At 38.4% G+C, this 21642-nt stretch overlaps 1 protein-coding gene and 1 long non-coding RNA gene across 2 annotated transcripts; both read left to right on the plus strand.

The window, feature by feature from the left end:
* Window positions 1–272: 272 nt before the first annotated feature.
* On the plus strand, window positions 273–7389 carry LOC139133278 (uncharacterized). Its single transcript, XR_011552553.1, has 3 exons — window positions 273–501; window positions 5612–5755; window positions 6656–7389. It is a non-coding gene; the product is annotated as an uncharacterized lncRNA (long non-coding RNA).
* Window positions 7390–9334: 1945 nt separating this feature from the next.
* On the plus strand, window positions 9335–12632 carry LOC139133279 (monocarboxylate transporter 3-like). The gene is made up of 2 exons (XM_070699807.1): window positions 9335–10156; window positions 11333–12632. The coding sequence occupies exons 1-2, from the start codon at window positions 9343–9345 to the stop codon at window positions 11563–11565; spliced, it is 1047 nt and encodes a 348-aa protein (XP_070555908.1). The 5' UTR covers window positions 9335–9342; the 3' UTR covers window positions 11566–12632.
* The last annotated feature ends 9010 nt before the right edge of the window (window positions 12633–21642 follow it).

Below are 21642 nucleotides of genomic sequence, written 5' to 3' on the forward strand. Positions count from 1 at the left end.
CCACTTGTAAACTCTGAGGTACGTCTGGATATTGACTTGGAGACTGCTGTTTATGCGTTACTCGTTAATGAATCAATTCTACTTTTAGGCAGCAAAATATTGAATACTTCATTACGTTTATGTTCAAAGTAAGATGAGTTGAGTATCATAATGATAATACAGGTACATTCATCAACTTTGACACACTTCTGAGTTCACTTCGACGACGCCCTCATCTGTAGTCATATGTCACATGGTCTTTATGCCCGACCAAAGTTCATGCTGTGGCCATAATGGAAGCAACTGAGTCTGCTCGGTCAGAGCAGTCTCAGAAAAAAATCCAAGATGGAGGTTGCCAAGGTTGGCTCGTCGTACTCGGTTCGTTTATTTGCGGAATGTTCATGTATGGAGTCTATCCGTCAATGGGTCCACTCCTCGTCGCAGTTCAAAGGTATTTCGAGGCATCATCCGCCGGTACTGCGTGGATACTCTCATTGATAGTGTTTCTACAGTTTGGCGTCGGTAAGTTTTATTGTATGTGTAAGAGTGGTAAGGTCACGGACTGATAACCTCATACCTTCGATAACTCAGAGACCCCGTGATGACGACACTTGCTATTTCTTACACTATTACTGATTAAATGTTGCCTTTGTCCACGTGAAAAAGCAGATTTATTTTCTGGCTGATATGCCAGCAGACGTTGAAGTAATTCTTGTACAAGGTTTACAGAGTATCTTGAAGAGGGCATTTGGAGGCCGACGATGCCCTACTTCCATGACAAACAAAGGTTGTGCGACTCGCTTTGCATGCCAATGTTTACTTCAGGCCTGAGGAAGCACATTGACCTTGCATACCAACAGACGCAACTAGCGAAGTATACATACGAATCATACTCCATAACATTATAACGATAAATGCTGAGGGCATACATATGGCAGGAGAATATAAGGGAGAATGTATATTATATATTATAGCCCAAACATGGGACTATGTGCCCGAGGGTAGGTGACCATTTGCCCGACGTAAGGAGGGCAAATGGTCTCCTGCCCCGAGGGTACATAGTCCCTTGTTTGGGCTATAATATTTTTATTACATGCCTCTCTTACTCAGTTTGCACTAAAAATATTTACGTTTATTGGCAAATTATAGTCAAATGCTTTATTTTCATTTTAGAGGAAAAACGGTTAAAAATAGAACGATTTTCATCATCGAATGGCGCATTGATATATTTAAACTACTGTTATGCGGTTTATCAATATTTTTATGCGAAATTTTCCAAAAACCGGATTTTCTGTGCAAAACATGCAATTTCAAGACTTTTACGTCCAAAAGTTTTCAAGTTGAAAATAGTTCCGGTTCACTTTCAGTCCAGTGATGACTATGCGGACCGCGACGTCATCGGCGAGTTACCATTGAATCCTATGGAGCGCGCGACGTTCGATATACGAGGCATGTAATAATATCAATTAATGCACGTTACATTTAAAGGTAGACCATTAGTTCATGCTTTCCAAAGTATGACAATAAAATAACAATAAACAGAAATAGAAGCCTTACATGAAAAAATATAAAGGATATACTGATGCATCACAATGCATTACCATGATATTAATTACCTTCAGTCTCTGTCCAGAAAATGTGTTATTTCTTAGTAATACAGGGCTCGAAATTAGCGGTAGTCCCGCGTCCACAGACTACCAACTTTTCTTTGGGGCTACCAAAATCCGTGAAATGGTAGCCCACATGGACTACCAAAGCCTGAGACCTGGAATTCAGTTAGCACTTGGCATGCCATACCCGGTCCATCACTTTAGGATGAGCTATTACAGCGAAAACGGGTCAGCGTGGACTCTCTCTAGTGCCGCGGGACAAAATAAACGCAGCCACCGACGTTTTTTACAGACAAAACACACAGACAATGAGGCAAATGTCATGAAATCTTTTTCTATTGGAAAGGCGTGCTGGCGTTACCAGGACTTACTTTATTTAACTTGTTGATTTCGTCATGGATGTGTAAGACAAATATATCCACGTCTTGAACAGAAACATTGAAAAAGCTAAATTTCAATGTTATCGATTATTTTATCCAACTCACAAACTGAAGCACACAAGGGTTCTCCGTCTTTAGTTATAACAACTGACGCTAAAAGCTGATAGCGTCAATGGAAAAACACACTACGGACCCGACCCTATAGTCGCTGGTGGGCGGGTTGGGGTAGAGGTGTCGGTCAATCAGTCGACGGTGTGCTCGCTGTCGTCGGAATTTCATCTGGACGTTTATAATAGTCGTACAGTGATGAAGATGGCATCGAATAATATACTATATATATTATATAGATAAGGTGTATAATACTGGCATTTCGATGGCAGCAATCTATATTGAGCTGCTTGATGCGGTGTTTGTTCGGTTGATGCTGTCCCAGTTTCGCTGAAGCTACCACCTCCATTGACCAAGGAAGTTGTGTAGATGCAGACGCAGGAAACGTGACCGCGCCGTCGAAGCTCTTTCTGAACACAATTTGCCGTATTTTGGTTTTAATCTTCACTTGTCATGAGGAACTTTTTTTGACAATAAGAATGCAAATTGAATCTTATTTTTGATTTGTGGGATTGATTGAATAGGCGGCATGCCTTTGATGAAGTTGAGTTTGGGTGTTCATTCTAATCTGAAAACAACGCCTGTGGCTGCTTTTTTGTTGCGCCGCACAACAGAGAGTCCATGCTGACTCCGTCACGCTGTGGAACTTCGCAACAAAGTTTCAATATCTGAACGGACGTACTTGAATGACAGGCACAGGAAATGATGGCCAATAAAAACGCATGTTCCTTGTATTTTGATCATAATGTATCGGTCACAATTACACGGAAATTATGCCTCCTCCCTACAGAAAGCCCATGGTCTTTTTTAGCACTGCTACAGTATGTCTCAGTGCTGAGAAGGTCGTGTCGTTGTCATAACGACTATCAAAATGTACATACAGCTCTGTGAGTAAAACGGGTTTTCAATAGGTCACCAATCACTTTCGTCCTAATATACCTGTTTCGTTGGGTATTAAAGGTGTGCTGTATTCACACAAATGACTAGAAAATTCACTTTATAAGCAGAATCTAGAAAAATAGAAAAATAGCCTTTTCTTGTCTGGGTAGCGAAAAAATATCCCTGAACTAAAATATGCATGGGCTACCAGCCATTGTCACTGGGCTACCAACTTCAGAAAATGGTAGCCCTAGTGGATTGCCAGGGGAAAAAGTTAATTTCGAGTCCTGTAATATCGCACATGTATTGGTTTCGTTATCAACACACACTAGTAACAGATAAATTTTTGTATGACCCCTTCCCCTGTTCGTATATTTTATTTGTCCGCTATACACAACGTGTACCATGTGTACTTATTCAAAAAAACCACGTGACTGTAATATAAGCTTACAGGCTATTGTCTGGCCAAAGAGCATTTTCTTGTGATGTCATTTTTTCGTGATGACAGTGTCTTTAGATTTGTGGGAAATCGGATGATTTTATCACCATGTCTATGGAGCATGCATGAGTATTGCTTAAGTAGTGATCCCTTGAAAAAAAGGTGCTGCGCCAATAAACAAATTCTAGTGAGTGGAGTTTGGATAATCTATTTGACTTAAAACAGCATTGCGCTTATGTAGGAACAATAACAACGCCAGTGCGATATCATAATATAATGGTAAAATAATCTAATGCAATGGTACTACAAGTATCTCACAAGTTGCCAATCGTAAATTGTCATGGAAATACCATGGGCAAGGTGACGATGTCTGTTTACAATCAGAAGTTCTGATTACATCATTTGGTCCTTATTAACTCTCAGGCGGCCAGAGAGGTAATAGTGGTGTGTGTTAAGGTGGTTGGAAAGGCTATTTTTGCACCAATTCTTTTCTCAGAGTTAATGTCAAGTTTCAAGTGTTAGAATCAAGATATTTAGTTCAAATTTTTAGGATAACTCCCTTAGTTAATATTTTCTCCAAAGAATATAAAAATTGTATATTTGCAGCCATGATTTTGAAATATGACACCAGTAAATATTAAAATTTAATTTTTCATATTTTTTTTACATATTTGAATTTAATAATAATTGGATAGTATTAATATTACCAAATTAGTTATAAATATGTTAACACTATTTATTGTAAGATTTGTACGGCAGGATTTGTAAATAAAATTTGTTTTATGATTTTACATGGGTTTATATATCAAAAAATTGTTAAAAATTCTTTCAAATTTCAAAATGTGATTTTTCAAAAAGTACTTCAAATACAGGAAAAGTGTGCCGTACAAATCTTATCTGTAACCTTGTTAATAGGCTGTAAAAATTCCATGTCCATATCTCATTTCAAAGTTGGATTAAATTGGTATACAATTATGTAGGAAAACTGTTATTCTGTCAAAAATGTTGAAAACAAGCCATATTTGCACCCCTCTTTTGAAGTCATAGAGCAGTTTTTTTTGGTTAATCTCACTTTTGACACCTCTTTGACACTCAAAGAATCTAAAAATGCATTTACAATAGCAGTCACTCACTCTGAATGCCAGCACCACCTTGTCAAACTTTCCTGAAAAACAGCAAATAATGACTTTCCCTTTTCAAACATTTTATTAAAAGCTAGGGGACCTCTACCATAGTTAATACACTAAGGACTCCCCAACTTCTTCTTATTTGGTCAGTTTTTCAGAAGTTTTAACAGGCTATAACTCTGCAATGCCTTTGTGCCCAAATGTCTAGTTTTTTTTATTCCACAGAGAATGTTGACTACTTTTATATTTTAATAGTTTTGTTGAAATTTATAACTGACGCTCTAGCCTTTCCAACCACCTTAAAGTGATCAAGATTTGCATTGAGGTACAACGCGCCTTCTTTTCTGATCCACCACTTGTGAGGGCTCACTTTCACCGTCTTAGTTTTTTTGAAAATTGTAAATTTTGTTTTTACTCCATAGAGTTAACACACGGATGGCGGCCATTTTGAATTTCAATAACGCAAAATGTTGAGTAATTTCTATCGCTAGTTCCAAACTTTGCACGGTGACCCCTGATTTTTATTGTTGATTCGGTAAGTTTCATTGAGAAAAGTTTGCGAAAAAGATGAAGTCTTTCATTTTCGAGATGCATACCACCTTAAAGGGAAACAGTCTTCAGAACTGCGCCTGTGCGAGTTTCTTGTTTACAAACAATGTATTTCGTGGACGATATCTAGATGCTCACCATCATAGCTGCAACATTTAAATTATACGATGTAGATCATGACAGACATGTTTTAACTTTCATCTATCACGATCGTGCCTTGGATACAGTGTTTACATTTGTCGTATGGGTCCCATACGACATTTGAGCGCAGTTCCGACGACTGTATTCCTTTAAAAGCTGTTCAGAAAGGGAAGAGAGAACTCTCGATAGCGAATATGTATGTGTCGTCACTGTAGATTGAAGGAGTGGATAGAGCAGATTCATTTGCCAAGGTCGTTCCTTCTATCCTCTGTAGTATATCTGAAAAACAAAACAATTCAAATCAGCAAAAGTAGATGCGGCGATGCAGGGTAGAGTTTATTTATTTTATCTGACCTTCACGTAAACATGTTCTCCATATATTGTGCCTTATCTTGACAGGCCCTATATCCAACGTGTGCGTGAAGAAGATTGGATTTCGGATGACAGTCATGTGTGGAGCAGTGATGTCATCGTCTGGATTTTTTCTGAGTTACTTTGCAAAAAATATTCAGTTTTTGTATTTTAGTCTCGGCATTTTAGTAGGTAAGTGTGAACACCACAATCCTTCAGTGAAAAGAGTAAACTTTAACATACATATTTATTTCTAGGTCGAATCGATTGAGTTCTCAAACGATAGACTGACTAGAAGACGAACCATCAATTCTTCTGGGGGACGATCAGCAACAGTCTGCTGAGCTAAAATGTCTTCAAAGCGCGAACCTTACTACTTAAGGTAATATGCACCTCGAAAGTGAAAGACTTAAACTTTCGCTCTAACTTTCCTCAAGGAATCTTTCAATCATTCTCTTTCAAAATCAAGAATAAAAATAGGGGTTCACCGTGCAAATTTTGGTACTAGAGAAACAAATAACCCAAGATTTACCGATATTAGAAATTCAAAATGGCCGCCATCCCTGTGTTAACTCTATGGCGAAAAATAAAAATTTTCGAATTTCAAAAAACTAAGCCGGTAAAAAGTTTTCTTTCACCAAGAGGTTTAAAATGAACCCCCACATGTGGTATATCAGAAGAGAACTGTAAAAGTTTGAGAGTCCGAATGTCTGTCCCCGAGGTGCGTTCTACCTTAAAATAACTCCATGGCTCATGAAACATTTCAACTGATTGTGTAGATTTCTTGAACAAGTCTGAGCGCTATGCCTAGTTGAGGAATATACTTCAAATCTTCGAATGCGAACGATTTTGTATTTCAAGAATGTGACTTATGAACAAGAGAAAGAAAAAAACTTCTACTTTTGTTTTAGTGTTTTGTTTGTTCTCTATAAAAACGAGCGCGTTCTCCTGTTTTGGTCGGTCAAAAATTCTTACAAAGATCTTTGCTTTCGAAGCAACACAGATCCCAGGCTAAATTTTTCATGACAGATGAATGCTGAGTAAAAATTTAATACAATTATTTGTTTTTTCTTTATTTGTTTGTTTATTCAGAAATCCTACAGGATCAAATCCAATTCACAGGTTCCCAAAAACAACTCAAAAGAAAACTTTAAGGAAAACACTGGATAAAGGTGAATAAGCCAACAAAATATCAAAGAGCAAAAAGTGAAGATCATTTTGGAACAAAAGTCGAAGTAGAATACTAACAACAAAGCAAAATAAAGCAACAAATCATCATCGTGAAGAACAGCCAACAAATATAACATGTCAAATGTCAGTCTTCATAAAATTACTAAAAATATGTCATCGGAAACAAATATTGTCGTCGATAAATTAATTCACTTTGTTGTCGTAATTTTGAAATAAAGGCAACAGGTGCGGCTACGTAGTAATACGGCGACTACAGGTGTACGGTGTGGAACTTGACCAGATTTATTGACTGTGGTGCCGTGCGGGAACGGCCTATCAGGGCCGACCCTAGGCCTTGGTGAAAGTGTCTCTCTCGAGACCGTAGGCCTCCGTGAGAGCTGTGTCTCTGTGTAAATCAGAATCTCGAGTGCATCCCCGATAATCACGAAAGTAACCTCAATTTATACATTTACAGTTCTTTGTCGGCTCAATCGTCTTAGAAAGTACAATAAATATAACTTTGAGTTCTACCGACTTTTGAAAAGAAACAATGTACAAGTTATCAGTTTGCCCACATAACACTATTGTTTAAGATCCAAGCCGTGAAAGTATGAAAAGCACCCTACCAGCGTCTTTCTATTGTCCAACTTTGTACACAAGGGCATCTATGAATAATCATAAAATTCATACTATACGGGCTCCTGAATGGCGCCACCATTTAATTAGAACAAAGAATTGTGAAAATGCATCTTCGTGCCAATTTGAAAGATATGCGGGACATAATCTCACGCACATGCGATTTTTAAGCAGGTATATTTACAGCAAATGAGAAGATTATAGAAATATGACTTTGTGATGAGACAAAAATGTAGTTTCAATTGTTTAGAATTTATAGTTATTCGGAAAGAGGCTGGATGAAAGTTGTTTGACACGAATGAAAACATTGCAAAGTATTTGAGACTTTTTTACGGTATTAAAAATCCAGATTGGCAAAAGTGTAAGCGGCTATTTCAAGGAACGGGCTGTTGTCATCTTGTCTTGCCTTTATCAATATTCAAAATGAGCATTGGCTGACATAATGTGAGATCAGTCTCATAGTGTTTACATGGTTGTTAGACGCGTTGCAGTCGACTTGGCTTCGGCGTGTTCTGCAGTACAGGTCAAGTTTCAGAAAACTTGGCTAATGGCAAACAGCGTGGATTGACGAAGAAATTGCCACTATATTTTTGATAATGACGTATGAAGGTTTTAGACTTGAAGGCTCGAAATGCAAGAAGTACACTGTTATTAGAAATGTTTTACAATATTCATACGAGTGAGTTTAGATCGCTGTCAATATGTACATGTAACTACCTTTGACTGAATTAAATATTATTAAGTTCAATTTTTAGGATGGCTTTAGTGTAAATTATATCCTTATTTCACAGTAATCTGGTACTTAAAGCGTATGTTTTTATGATGATTTTTCACTATTAGTATACTTCTTGTTGCGTTCAGACTACTTGCCATACTAGTAAAGGCCAGTAGTTATGTGCGCCCTTTGTATAGCTGAACTATAAGAATGTCTCCCAGTGGCTACTTATAAGGGGAGCGTCGCATTCAATTTCTCAAATTCCTCACCAAAACGTGTATAATCAGCATACATGTTCTCGTATCGTGATCTTTGTGCAACAGGCTGCAAAGCTTATTTCGCCGATTGCAAATGTTATGGTATGTTATATCACTTTGATGCTCAAATATGTGACAATCAAGGATACATTATATTTACAATAGGGAAATTGGTAGATATATTCCGAAAGAGAAAGCGAAGAGAGCAAAGATACTATGAAATCCTAACATGTCCAATATTGAGAATACAAAGTAAATTAGAAATGCTTTACGATTGCCAATTATATAGTTGCCCTAGCTATGTGGTGTTTCTGTATTATATTAAGTATAATTATTTAGCGTAATTTATCAACCCTGCCAAGTAAAACCCAGGAATGTTATCACTCATCATTTGAGAAACACGTGTATGTACTACATTTTGATATCATATGTCATACAATTGTAGTCGACAACCATGTGATTTGCCAGACAAGGGTTTCAAATTTTCCCTCAGGGGTATTTGATATAATAACCGGAAAAAGCAGAGTTAGTAGGTATGACAGCTTGCCAAAAGTAATGTCATTGTTGAATTTATTAGATATATATTCATATCCAAGGTTGTTGAACAGGTTAGAGAACAGCAGCTATTCATGCCTTTCTTCTAGTGGGACTATATATATATATATATATATATATATATATATATATATATATATATATATATATATATATATATATATATATACATATATATATACAGTTTTTGTTTTTGGGTTTTTTTGGGGGTGGGTTGTTTTGCACACATAAGCTTTACTAGGAAATTGTAGCTTTATTTGCATGCACTTTGCAAGTCTTCATGTACATTTCTCGCACTCTTTGCCGAGGTAAGTGCATGTTTCAAACGTGTGTGGCCAATTTTCATATAAGAACCTACATTTCCCTTTGCACTACCCATCTCTATTATCATTTTGATTTAATTTCTTTCAATGTGTTAACGTTTTGTTTTAGGTCTTGGATATGGAATGATATTGGCACCAGGAATTGGGATCATTGCTTTATTTATAAAGAAACGCTTTACGATTGCCAATTATACAGTTGCCCTATCTGGTGGTCTTTCTGTATTGATGTTCCCACCGATTTTGCAGATATGCATAGATAGCTATGGGTGGAGAGGCACCGTTTTGGTATTCTGTGCGATCAATGCCCATCTTTGCATCGCTGCTGCTTTGTTCAGACCGAGGAGCGCCCAAATGGACGAGAAGGGAAACGCTGATGAGCCTGTCAGCACTGCACATCATGACAATAGACGACGTAAATCATCGTCCCGTAATCTTAGACAAATACTGCGCGTGTGCGACTGCCATGCATTCATCAAGTATCCAGTTTTTGCCGTCTGTGTAGCTTCGTTTGCTACAGGAGTTGGCATTGGTTTCTACGGAGCACCAACACATCTTGTAGCTCGTGCTGAAAATCTGCGTTTAGGGACGCCTAACGAAATAGCGTTCCTTGTGTCATTGTTTGGAATCGCCAGCACTGCTGCCAGACTGTTGCTTACCCTCGAATGGTGTTGTCGAATCAAAAAACAGGAAGTCCACTATATATTGTACGGCACTGCGTTTCTCCTCGCTGGAATAGCAAACATATTGAGTGCGTTTGCAACCTCCTATGCAACATATGCTGCATATGCCATAGTCTTCGGCCTCATGAGTGGCCTTTGGTTCGGTTTATACGGCGTCGTCCTCAAAGCCTCGCTTAATGCCGAATTATTTGTTGCCGGAGTTGGACTAACTGGACTCAGTGCAGCTATTGGTGGATTAATTGGACCAACTTGCGCAGGTAGTATAATATACTCATTCGACATGCACTATTTTGAATTAGGGAGGCTATAAATGAAAACAATACACTGTTGTGTCCATGTTGGAGTATTCTTAGGGAGTAGGCAGAGCATGCAAACTTACGCCAACTATTCCACTCATTCGCAAGATTCCAGAGATACATGAGACTTTCACAAGGGCTGCAGTATTGGTAGCAAGTTTGGCCGAGTATTTTGTCCTTCCCGTTTTTCAACTCCCTACTTTACCTTCTGTGTGCTATGAGCTGATAGTGTAGTTTATACGTCTGTTGAATCAAGCTCGACTAACGTATTTTCTGAAAAAGCATAACTCCTGCACAAAGTTGAACGTACAGAGTGTATGATTTAGTCAACCTCCAAAAATAAATATCACAAGAGCCTTCAAAAGATCTTCCTTTGCCAACATATTCGAGGTGAAATGCGCTTCGAGGATAGGTATGGTCGGAGTCTCGTTTTCATCATCCTCGTATGCTGTATGTGTTGACGAATCTTCAAGCCTGAGAAGTAACAGAAGTATAAACCTTCTTGGGTTTGCCAAATCAATGACATAATTTCCCCTAAATTGTTAATATATGACAATACTATAAATCAAAACTGGTCCAATAATCATGCCCATTCGGGGTGAAACATTCCCCTCTAGTTACTATGGAGAACTCGGCCATTTCTTAAATTTGATTAGCACATTCGATTTTTTCCCTATTTCAAAATATGTTAGATATCAAAGTCGGGACCCCGTAAATGGGAGCGGGAAAGTGTGAAGTAAAATAGGAAATCCATGATTTTGAATCTATGTTTCACGACAGTCTCAAATGTAAAACAGTCGCTCTCCAAGTTTTGATGTGATAGCACTGACGAACATATTTCCTTGGGTAAAGTTTATGGAATGACTTATATAGAAATTAACAAAAAAGCGATCAAATGTTAGAATTGGCCTGCGAAATAAGTTTACCGTAACCCGTGCTCCCTTGTATAATTCAAAAGAGAGCATACTAACTCAATTCTTGGCCCTACCTTCGACTAGCAAAACTTATAATGTATAACACGCATTTTCTCATTTTCACCCGATCAATGCATTAGCCCAAGGTAAAGCAAATCAGGTTGTAAAACAACTTCACTAAACAGTAATGCGACGCTCAAAATACATTGTTAACGATTTACAGGAGCCATATATGATGCCACTGGAAATTACAACAATAGTTTCTACTTCTACGGATCTTTCTTGAGCCTTGGAGGTCTGATAATATTGGTACCGCAGTATTTCTTCAGCAGACGACATAAGTTGCAACCGAAGGAAAGTGATTCCACAGACTTCAACTCTCTCAATGATGACGTCGGTGTGAAAGATATCGGAACACAAACAGGCGGAGATTACAACTTGGGAAGTGTTCCTTAGGAAGGGCACGAGGATCTCAGTTTTGTAATTGACTTAAATATTTGGAATTCAAATATCCTTAAAACCATAAGTACTCTCCTGAAACGAAATTTCCATCAGCGTCATGTAAGGGGCGCAGAGCTCGTGTCCGATGTAGGGATCGTCTCAGATTGTCACATTAGTTCAAAAAACGAAATGCGTTCGTTTAAGGGTTTGCTTGCCATTCGCTTACTGAACTTCCCTTTCGCTTTTTTATTTTGTGATCACAAGTTCTCTTTGCATTGCGTGTAAATGCAAACACAAACTGCACGCTCGTATCAACAAATTTTACAGTAACTGTTTCCTATTCGTTCGTGTTACGCTATTGTGTCGACTCTACTACCGACAGTAACATTTTATCCCAGACATTTTATTCATCAAATTATAAAGATAAAAAGTGTCATTTTTAAATATCTGTTAAGCGTCTGCCTTCTTTGACAACACATGCACCTCTCATTTCACACTCACTCGGTGTTAACGAAATACAACTTATTACTACCACTACGGCAAACTTTCTGAGACGCATAATTCTATACGAAAATGTCAAAAAATCCTTTATATCAGGACAAATGGCTCTATTTTGTAAACCAGTTGCGGGCTCAAAGCAATTCTTCGAAAGCATCACAGAGAAGTTTGTGGAAACCTACATGCTTTTACACCAGGGTGACTTCTCAACAACTGGAAACACAGAGATGCAACGTGGGAAGTATAATAACATGACACTTCTATGCGATAAAACATTGACGACGTAATTTGGCCATGGGATACATATTATTCGGTTACGTTACCATAGCAAAATGCAACCTTGAAATCACAGGCAAACATCAATATTTCGCGCTTATGAACTTTCATGTATGGGAGGGAAGGGGTTTTGATCTGAACGAAGGAATTTCGTTTCTTGAACTTATACGACAGCCTGAGACGGTCACTGCTGGACTGGACTTTCAATTCTTGTGTACCTTTCGTTTTTTATTATTGTTCTTGTTTTTTATTGATTAGCGTCTTGTTTTGAGACATTTCAAGGGACATAATGGCCTCTTCCGCGAAATTGACCGAACAATTTCTCTTGACATCATCTGTGCTCATCGTCTTGCTACGTTTATAATCACTCAAAGCGTCGAGCTACATTGCTGAGGAACTACCCTTATAAATGAACTTAAGTGTGCATAGAAAGTTGAAGGTCAACTTAACGGTTAGCATGACCTCGAAAACTCTTTAGTTCCTACTCGTTTTTTTCCGGGATAGCTAGTTCAACTACATAAAAGGAGAAGGAAATAATGTTATGATCCCTTCAACACCGTCGGAACGCATTCACAAACGGCGTCAACGTCATAGAATAAAGTTGGCTGTTGGAACATTTAATGAGAGCAGACTTTCAATTAGGTTAAAGGTATACTGTCACCTGATCCAATTTTGCCACAGTTACCATGGAAACAGAAAATCTAACCAATCATAGATTTTAAGCGGATGGCCGCTTTTTTAAAAACAGCGCCCTCACATGGGCATTTTGAATACTAAGGAACGCCCCGTTAACCATATATGTGCATATTTAGATTACAGGTGACTGTATACCTTTAATGCCCTCCCATATAGTTGAATGTATCGCTGGGTAAGGAAACATTCGCTTTAAGAGGGAATGTCAGTGGAACTTAAGCTACAAATGAAATGCAAACGTGATCCCTTCCAAATTATTTTTCTACAATATGACCCCCTCCCCAATTGCAAATATGCTATTCTTGTATTACCATTCTCCTGTTGTTCAGATAGTAGTGCTTTTAAACCGTATTTTAACATGTTAAAATGTGAATCAAATTTTCACTGTAATCGGAACTACTTACAGCTACGCGTAAGCGTTGGCGTGATCATATACATCTGAGCGCACAGAACTTATGATACAAAGAAACGCCATTTATAAGTTTGGTCATTTTTAATGTTTGCTGTCACAAGCAGAGTCTTACCAAAAACAAACAAACAATCAAACGTATTGAAGCTTTTTTATGCATTGCGAGCGATATCGCGACACCTCTCATCGTTAACCGTGTTCCGTACGGTGTGTTCATGTCGTCCACGCTGCTGAAGAGTAAGGTCCTGGTTGACTGCATCATGACAGAACCGATATATAGGACAAGTTTTTTGTTGACGAGTTTTAATATCTATATAGGGAATTGTATAGAGTATAGCCATAAATGAGCCACAACAATTCGACTACACCACTGAAAATACACGACAGACCGGAGAAGATGCACATACAGTACTAATGTTTACGATTCGTACATAATATACTCTCAGAAAGGTCGTGATTCAGTTCCGTGGAAGTTCCGGGCACAAAGCATGAGATACTCCCAAGAAAGTCAAACTTTCGAGTAGGTCGTTTAAACAAGTTAAGTAATATTTAGGCAAGCCAGTAACGAAAATATACAAAGTACAGACGGTGTATATAGCTTTGAAATGTTTACTCGTACTGCAACAACATGTAGATCACAATGAATGAGTTAAGTTACGACGCTGTACTCACTTTAAGTTTTCCCTAATCCTGTCACAAAATTCCTTCTAAGATGATAAATTAGGCATATGGGTCTTCTCAGGGCATGTAAGCTTCTGTCGATTTCTGTCGATTTAGTCGCTTATTTCGGAACGTCGACAGGGAGACAGTCATAACCAAAGTACCGTGCAACTCGTCAAAATACTGGAATAAATCACTCGAATACGACGCGATATCATTGCTGTCATCACTTTCTGAGCCCAATAACACCATGTTTTCAGAAATTGGAGTTATTTCTGCCAGTTTTCAAAGAGTTATAAAACTTATTTCTCTTGGTCAAATTGAAAATTATATTTTTGTAACCAGAAGTGTTCTTTTCTACTTTTTATCACCTATACAGGCAGAATAAAGCTATGTTCGTTATCTGTTTATGTACTTTTCGGTCACTTCTGTTTTTTTTACCATGATTCCATACAAATCTTCTGTAAAATTTGACCGTCCTTGATTTTTACAGACCGATCCCCCTTCCCGTAAAAAATCCGAATGCTCCCTAACTACTTGCTGTGAATACGCCAGCGTTATGCTGAACGCCATGCATGGTGTGTCAATCGCGCCCGGGTCAAGGGTCATGACGAAGACACCTCACCCCTTACAGTGTCACTTGCGTATTCACAACTACGGTAGGTAACTACCAACCCTGGTTTAGGCCCAAAAATTGTTTCTTGTTCTTGACATTCAGAAAAAGTGATGCGGCGACGCGGTTTTTTCCTCTTTTTCCCTTTTTCCCTTTCGTTTTTATTCCTAACAATGATGGTTTAGCACTATTGATAGAACAGTTAATGTGTTTTGTCACTGGCTGCATAATACTTCCGTTTTCTTGTTACGATTTTTGGACATGCAAACAGGGATATCAAGGATAGCTGTACTGAAGAGTATATATACCCCCAAAAAGCACGACGCACAGGTTCTGAAATGACGCGAGCGGTGACCAGAAACGTTCCTTTTATGGCCTTACTGAGTATGATATTTCAACCGTTTTACATAACAACTCTTCAAGGAGAGTTATTACGAATTATAGAGAGGTGAAACAGTGCGTATTAGCAAGCCTTGTGGAGATCAACACTGAGGTGAACACTATAGCCAACATGGAGTTAATCAAGGAGTCTTTTTGAAGAGATTCTTTTCTATCCGACGTCAGATGAAACCCGGGACAGGAGACATTCTAGACGTCGGCGAGGCAATATGCTATTAGTCTTAATGTTAGGGTTAATACTATCACCCGAATGTAATTAAAAGTTTAAATTGCACCTACGCGTTGAGTAATGATATTCCTAAGCCTGTGGAACTTTTAATCTTCACCCCAAATCACTATTGAAAGAAATTTGCACTCTGATAAAATATCTCCTCATTCCGTAGGAAAGAGCAAAGTTATCTTTTAAATGTAAGACAGCGACCGTACCGTAGGATCTAACAGAAACTTTGCATGTCGTTGTTGTACTGAAGATTCCGGCTAGATAAAGTTACAACGTTCCGCGTACGTGTTGGGTACGATTCTATGACGTCGGACGCAAGCAATTTTGAATGTTAAATGCAATAATCAAAAAGGGGATTTTGCTTAAAAATGCCGCTATACATTTCATTTATTGTAAAATCTCTTTTTTTGAAAATAAGTCGCTGAAACATGCACGGGTCATGAAGTTATTGCGTTGTTTTTACATTTCTTCCACACTTAATGTAATATGGCAGAACTATCTGTCTTCACCGCCATCATACTTAGGCGCACGGCATCGGCACAACTATCTTCAAGTCGTGAGCTTTTTCGGTAAAAGGTGTTTTTCCTCTTCATCTGTGACGGTCGTCCAAACTCCTACGGCAATAAAGCATGCTCCAAGGCAAATTACACCAGCGAAGAAAATATCGCTTCCTCGATTTAACGACAAATATACTTTTTATGTATTCCTGCTGCAGACACGACCAAGGTTTCTCTTTATCCACACTGTCTCACAATTTCAAATTTTGTGCAATACTTGAGCAAAACGTGACTTCATAGTGCGGAGTTCGTGAACAATCGAGTGACGTTTCGTGTCTCTGGCAGAAATACATCAAGCGAGGAACCGAATCAACAGTAGTTTGACTGAAACAGCACTAAAACACAATCACTTGGGTGTGTATGCATGGACATATTCTGCCGACACCTGTAAGCTATAGAAGTTTTGGCTTACATGATTAATCTTTAAATTCTCATTACATTGCTGATCGTGTAAATTCAGCAACAAATGGTAGCTGTTATCTGCGAGGTAACAAAACAGCACGAGACTGTTTAGCATGTAAATATTTCTGTTATAATTCTCATTTAGTTACATGCCAGGAAATCCCAAGAGAGTTTGACCGGTTGACCTCGCTGTTAATTTTATGCAGGAAATTACAATAACAACGCTTGGTCGAATGACGCAGTGCCTTGAGGGTGGGATCGCCAGTGGTATAGGGGGAGGAGTACCTTCCCGATGGTGATAAGTGGTGCAGATTACCGTCGCCTAGGTGACTGGCGTATACGCATGCCAAAAGACACCTATGGTTGATTTCCTGTTGACCAGTCGGATGGCAGAGTTGCAAATACCTGGACTGAACCATTTGGTTTTTGTGGGTGTCGGTGGTACTTTGACAATAAAAGTAAAGATGCACAGATACTGAGTTTATTGTCTTGTTTATGAGCGGCCAGTATTTCCAACAGCATGAATTACGTGCATTTGCCCTAGAAGAAATAAATAATTTCGAATAAAACATCGCGAATGTAACCACATTCCCTAAGCTTGACGTACACTTAAGTGCCCCATTGAACCATGGAATCACCCAACTTTCGATCGAAGAGATGAGTTTTGCCAAACCGCGTATACAGAAAAAGTGGCAGATGACTTTATTTTTAGAATCATAGACAGTATAGCGAGATGTAAAAAATGTGAAAGAGGCTCTCCACGTAACTATCCTAAATGTTTTTGTGTCGAGTTTGTGTTTGATTCGTTTCGAAAATGTGTTCCTACATTCTTATCCGATTGTGTGTGTTAATAAAGATGTTTGTTTCGCTTTGGATATTTGTAGAGAAGTTTGGATTAGTGTGTACGGTAATGTTTTGTTTGTGTGGGGAAAGCTTATGGCGAGACGCAGCCAGACCTATGTTGTTACAAAAGTTGATAAAGTCGCCCTTTGACGCTCGCGTTTCGAAACCCGAGTGTGGTTTCTCATCAGTCGCAGTGTTGATTCATTCCTTAGTTTGTGTATGTGAAAATTTATTTTAATGCATTTAGTGGTTTTGGTTTTCGATTAGCGAGGCAAGTATATAATTTTTTGGTCACGTTGTGAGTCCGTTTGGTGGTTCGGTTTGTTTGTTCTATGTTTCTTTACTTCGGTAAATTTTGTTTTGACTGGTGTGTCTTTTAGATTTTTGCGGAGGTTTGTGAATTTTTAGGCAATAAGTACCACTGCGGGGTACGGATTTTATGTTTATTGGATCAAGATACTTACAAGTTCTCGTACATTTTGATTAATAGTTTGTTTACTTTGTTTACTATTTGTTCTGGCTTGTTGTGTATAATACTGAGTGTTGCGTAATTGCCTTTCGCATTCGAGTACGTAATCGTTTGTGTTGACAATGACGAAAATCCGACCCTTGTCGAAGTTTTTTTCCCGAAATTTGTCTATTGTTTGCAAGCTGGTTTATCGCGATTCTTTTAGCGCGCGACATGTTTTGTTTCCTTGTTTGAAAGGGTATCTCTAGAAGTGCGAGTTTAGCAGCTTCAGATAGCTTTCAAGGTTTTGTAATTTGTTGTTCGTGGAGCCCAATTTGACTTTTCTTTGAATTGGTGTTGTTGCGATTGTTTGTGTCTCACGACGTAGCGTAGTCATATTTTACGACTTTATTTGTTGAAATCCTGAGGTGGTTTTATTCTGTTTGGTTTTGTTGGTGTCCGAATTAATTTTAAGGCTTTTGCCTAGTACGGAGTTTCATAGTTTGAGAGATGATAGGTTGTTGTTGAATTTCATGTTGCTGTCGGCTTTTCTTTGGAAATAGCTGATTTATTTCCACTGCCATTTTTTCTGTTACGTTACGGTGATTGTTTATTTTGTATTTAATGTTGTGTTACAGTTGTTTGTTATGTGTACGATTTTTGTTTGTGTGTTCTATGTAATTTTATGGGGTTTTTTGGTAGTTCTCTTTTTGGAGTATTTGGTGGCCCTGAAAAGGGCCGCTTGGTATGGGTTTTTGTTAGCGCTTGGCACGTTTGTTTTGGCGATAAGCCTAGTTTTTTATGCTTCTTTTCGCCGATTCGATGTGCTTGGTGAGTAGGTGTTTGCCGCCTTCTTGTCACTGTGTGTGCGTACATGGACGGTCTGTATAGCCCTTGAATGTGGTCTTGATTTTACAATCAAACTTACAATTTAGGAGTATATTTCAAAACTGATAAATGATTTATGTTTTCACATGGGTTCACAAACTTTTACGGCTCGGACTATGATTTTACAAGTTTATATAAAAAGTATAAGGCGCGGGGTATTATATATTGACTGATTACTGTAGCTATGATAGGCTACATTCAGGACGGGCAGTAAAACAGGTAGTTTTCACCGTGGGCAGAACTCTGTGCAATGATACTGAACATTAATATTAAGCCTGTCACCTTGAAGGTAATGCTGTAGGTGAAACAAGGACTTCAAACGCACGATGGTACAAACAACAGCACAAGTGAAACGTACACATAGAAATACACGCGTGTCTACGTTGTGCCCACCCGGGCCATGCGATTAAAATATGACTGATAATGCTGGATAGTGTTAATTGGGTCGATAAACAGTCAATTAATAGTTTAATTGACTACATGGGTGATTGGCAGGTCGTGTCTAACGACGCATATGCAAAGCAGGCCAAAAGACAAAAGCCCCCAAAGATATTGACAGCTGGCCAGGGGTCACCATGAATACGTAATGACGCCTCACTACGCAGAAACTGCGTAGTCAAGCCCTTCTTAACCGGTCAAACCCTCTGGCATTTTCCCTCATGAAATTTGTGGTTTTTCAAATGTTAGCCACGATAATTAACTGCACTGATTAAGGTCAATCTCCTCAGAAGCTCATAGCATCACGAATAATAGTATAACGGTAGTAACTTACTGAGGGATTAAGATAGGAGGTGATGACGTCACATCGAGCAGACATTTCTAGCGGGAGGACGCTGTATTGATTGTGAATCGCAGCTTCCCTGTCATATCATTTCAATTGGGCACGATGAAATCTAAATCAAAACATTTTTTAGAGACGGGTTTAAATAAAGGATATGATGAATTGTCCAACCTATGCTGCTACATTAGAACTGGAGTCAGTTACGATAGTACGTGAGCGGTACAAAAACTTTATCAGTATTTTACCTTTCCGTACCTCATCAGAAGGTACACTAATCCCAGTGGCGTTGATAAACAGATCACTCTCATGCATGAACATAGGAGCCGTGATGCATTATTAGAAGAGAATACATTAACGCTGTTTGAGAATTACCAGCCTGTGGGATGGTGCTGATTGTACATCATGTGATTGGCACATTGTGTCCGAATATCTCGATAAAACGCTCGCTCGGTTTGAACCGTGATAACGCAGCCTTCAGAGAACGGCGTGCGAAACTCGCAGAGATTAGGCGTTCAAGTCCAGAAGTGTACCGACTGAACGCGAAAGTCAGAGAAAAATAATTTAAACTGAGCCATTCATAGCTACATGTTTCTGTGCGTTTCTTGATTTCCCAAATATAAGTCTCGTACTCGCTCTCATGAAGGCTTTTTATTAAGTATCTTTCTCCTTGCAAACTTCTCATATTCTGTTATGTCTATTACTTTGGGTATCCATTTATTACATTTTCAAAAGTGGAACGCCTTTCCTACTCTATAGTCTATTCTATTTTGAGTTGATCCTAATCACTATAAATAAATCATAAATCAAAATAGCCAAACACTTTCGCTGTAAAGGTTACAAACAGGCGCGTTTGCATTGTTTTGTACCTGCCTTTTGGTATCAGTAAGCACGACAAAGGTCCGTGAAATCGAGACTGGAGGTTACGCCGATGGGTCACATCAATATGACTGTACGCGGGTGGGTATACATATATCCTTAAAAATAGTATTTTTATTCTGTGTGGACATACTCTTTGAGCGCGAAGCAAATTTTGCGATAGAGTCAGACATGAAATGAAAAAAAAACCAATCAGTCAGCTTTTCTTTTATCATATCGCGTCAGCTCGGTGTCGCTGATAAGGTGAAATTTTCGCACCCCGTCCATGTGTTCACAAACTTCTATATTATAGCGTCGGTTACATAGACATTGAAATGGTTCGATTCATTTGGGACTGAGCTCACACCAAGACACCGATGAGATTTCTCAGAGATGTTTGAGAACGTGCACGAAGCAGCAAAACACAAGTTCTACCAAAGCTTTTCTATATATTGGTAAATTATTATTATTATTAATCTTTCCTTAAACTCGATAACTTCACATGACTTGGTGTAAACATCTCTCTTCATGGAGGTCGAATAAATAAAAATATATAAAAATAAGGTACATGTAGAACAAGCAGATAAAGTTTGAATCTCTGATTGTTTTAGGGAGATTGTTACATTGATCTTCACCTGCGACATACAGAGTGTTCTGATAAGGTGCTGTACGTGCTCGAAGAATTTTAAGAGCTTCTGATTGGAAAAATTCAGTAATCTGGAGGGGATAGGAATTGAATATACTAGTTATATAAGCAGGGTTTACATTATGAGTTACTGTAGATATATAAGCTGTCTATCCGCATGATAACTCTTTATGTAGGCAGGATATGTGGTGCCCGGACCGTGACGCTAGTTGAGGATCATATATTTAGAGATGCGTAAGAGTCACGCGACCCTTTGATATTGTTATGCCTTAACCTAAAATAATCGCTTGTCGAAACTGAACTTTTGAGAACTAGGCGCTACCTTTAGTGATAACAGACCTATTGTAATTCAGTGCTTTTTGTATCCGGACACAGTGACACATGATGCTGTTTTTGTAGTGGTGAGAGAGTGTATTAAGTACACATTCTTTAGTATTATAGTCAACCTTCAATTGAAAAATCACACATTTAAGCTTTCGAGAAACAACTCCCAAAGAATTTATTTACCACACCTTTCTCGTCAACGTACGGGGAATTACAGAGAATGGCGATTGAAACCATGTCATTAATGAATTTCAAAGTTCTACGGTAGAACATTTTATGTAGTAGCCCGTAGCTGGTACAATTTTACATGTATACACATTTGCCAAAACGCCAAAATATCAAGATGAGTACTATGGCCAATGCAACCAGTAAACAAATCACATTTCGATTGAGGAGTTTGTAACAATTATCACGTGTTTTCAACTAAAATCCATTCGAAACCTAATTCTTGTTGGTTGTATTTCAATGGAAAATGCATTTATGTATTATAATTGAATGGCGGATGGACAATATCTTGTTGTTGGTGTGAAAGGTCACCAATGACAGGTAAAATACGCACTTTTTATATTCTTTTGACCCG

Source organism: Ptychodera flava, chromosome 5 (genome assembly GCF_041260155.1).
Source record: "Ptychodera flava strain L36383 chromosome 5, AS_Pfla_20210202, whole genome shotgun sequence".
Taxonomy (NCBI): domain Eukaryota; kingdom Metazoa; phylum Hemichordata; class Enteropneusta; family Ptychoderidae; genus Ptychodera; species Ptychodera flava.

Coding starts and splice junctions, on each gene's coding strand:
- LOC139133279 (XM_070699807.1), top strand. CDS start 9,343: ATGATATTGGCACCAGGAATTGGGATCATTGCTTTATTTATAAAGAAA. Junction 10,157..11,332: donor AATTGGACCAACTTGCGCAG/GTAGTATAATAT, acceptor AACGATTTACAG/GAGCCATATATGATGCCACT.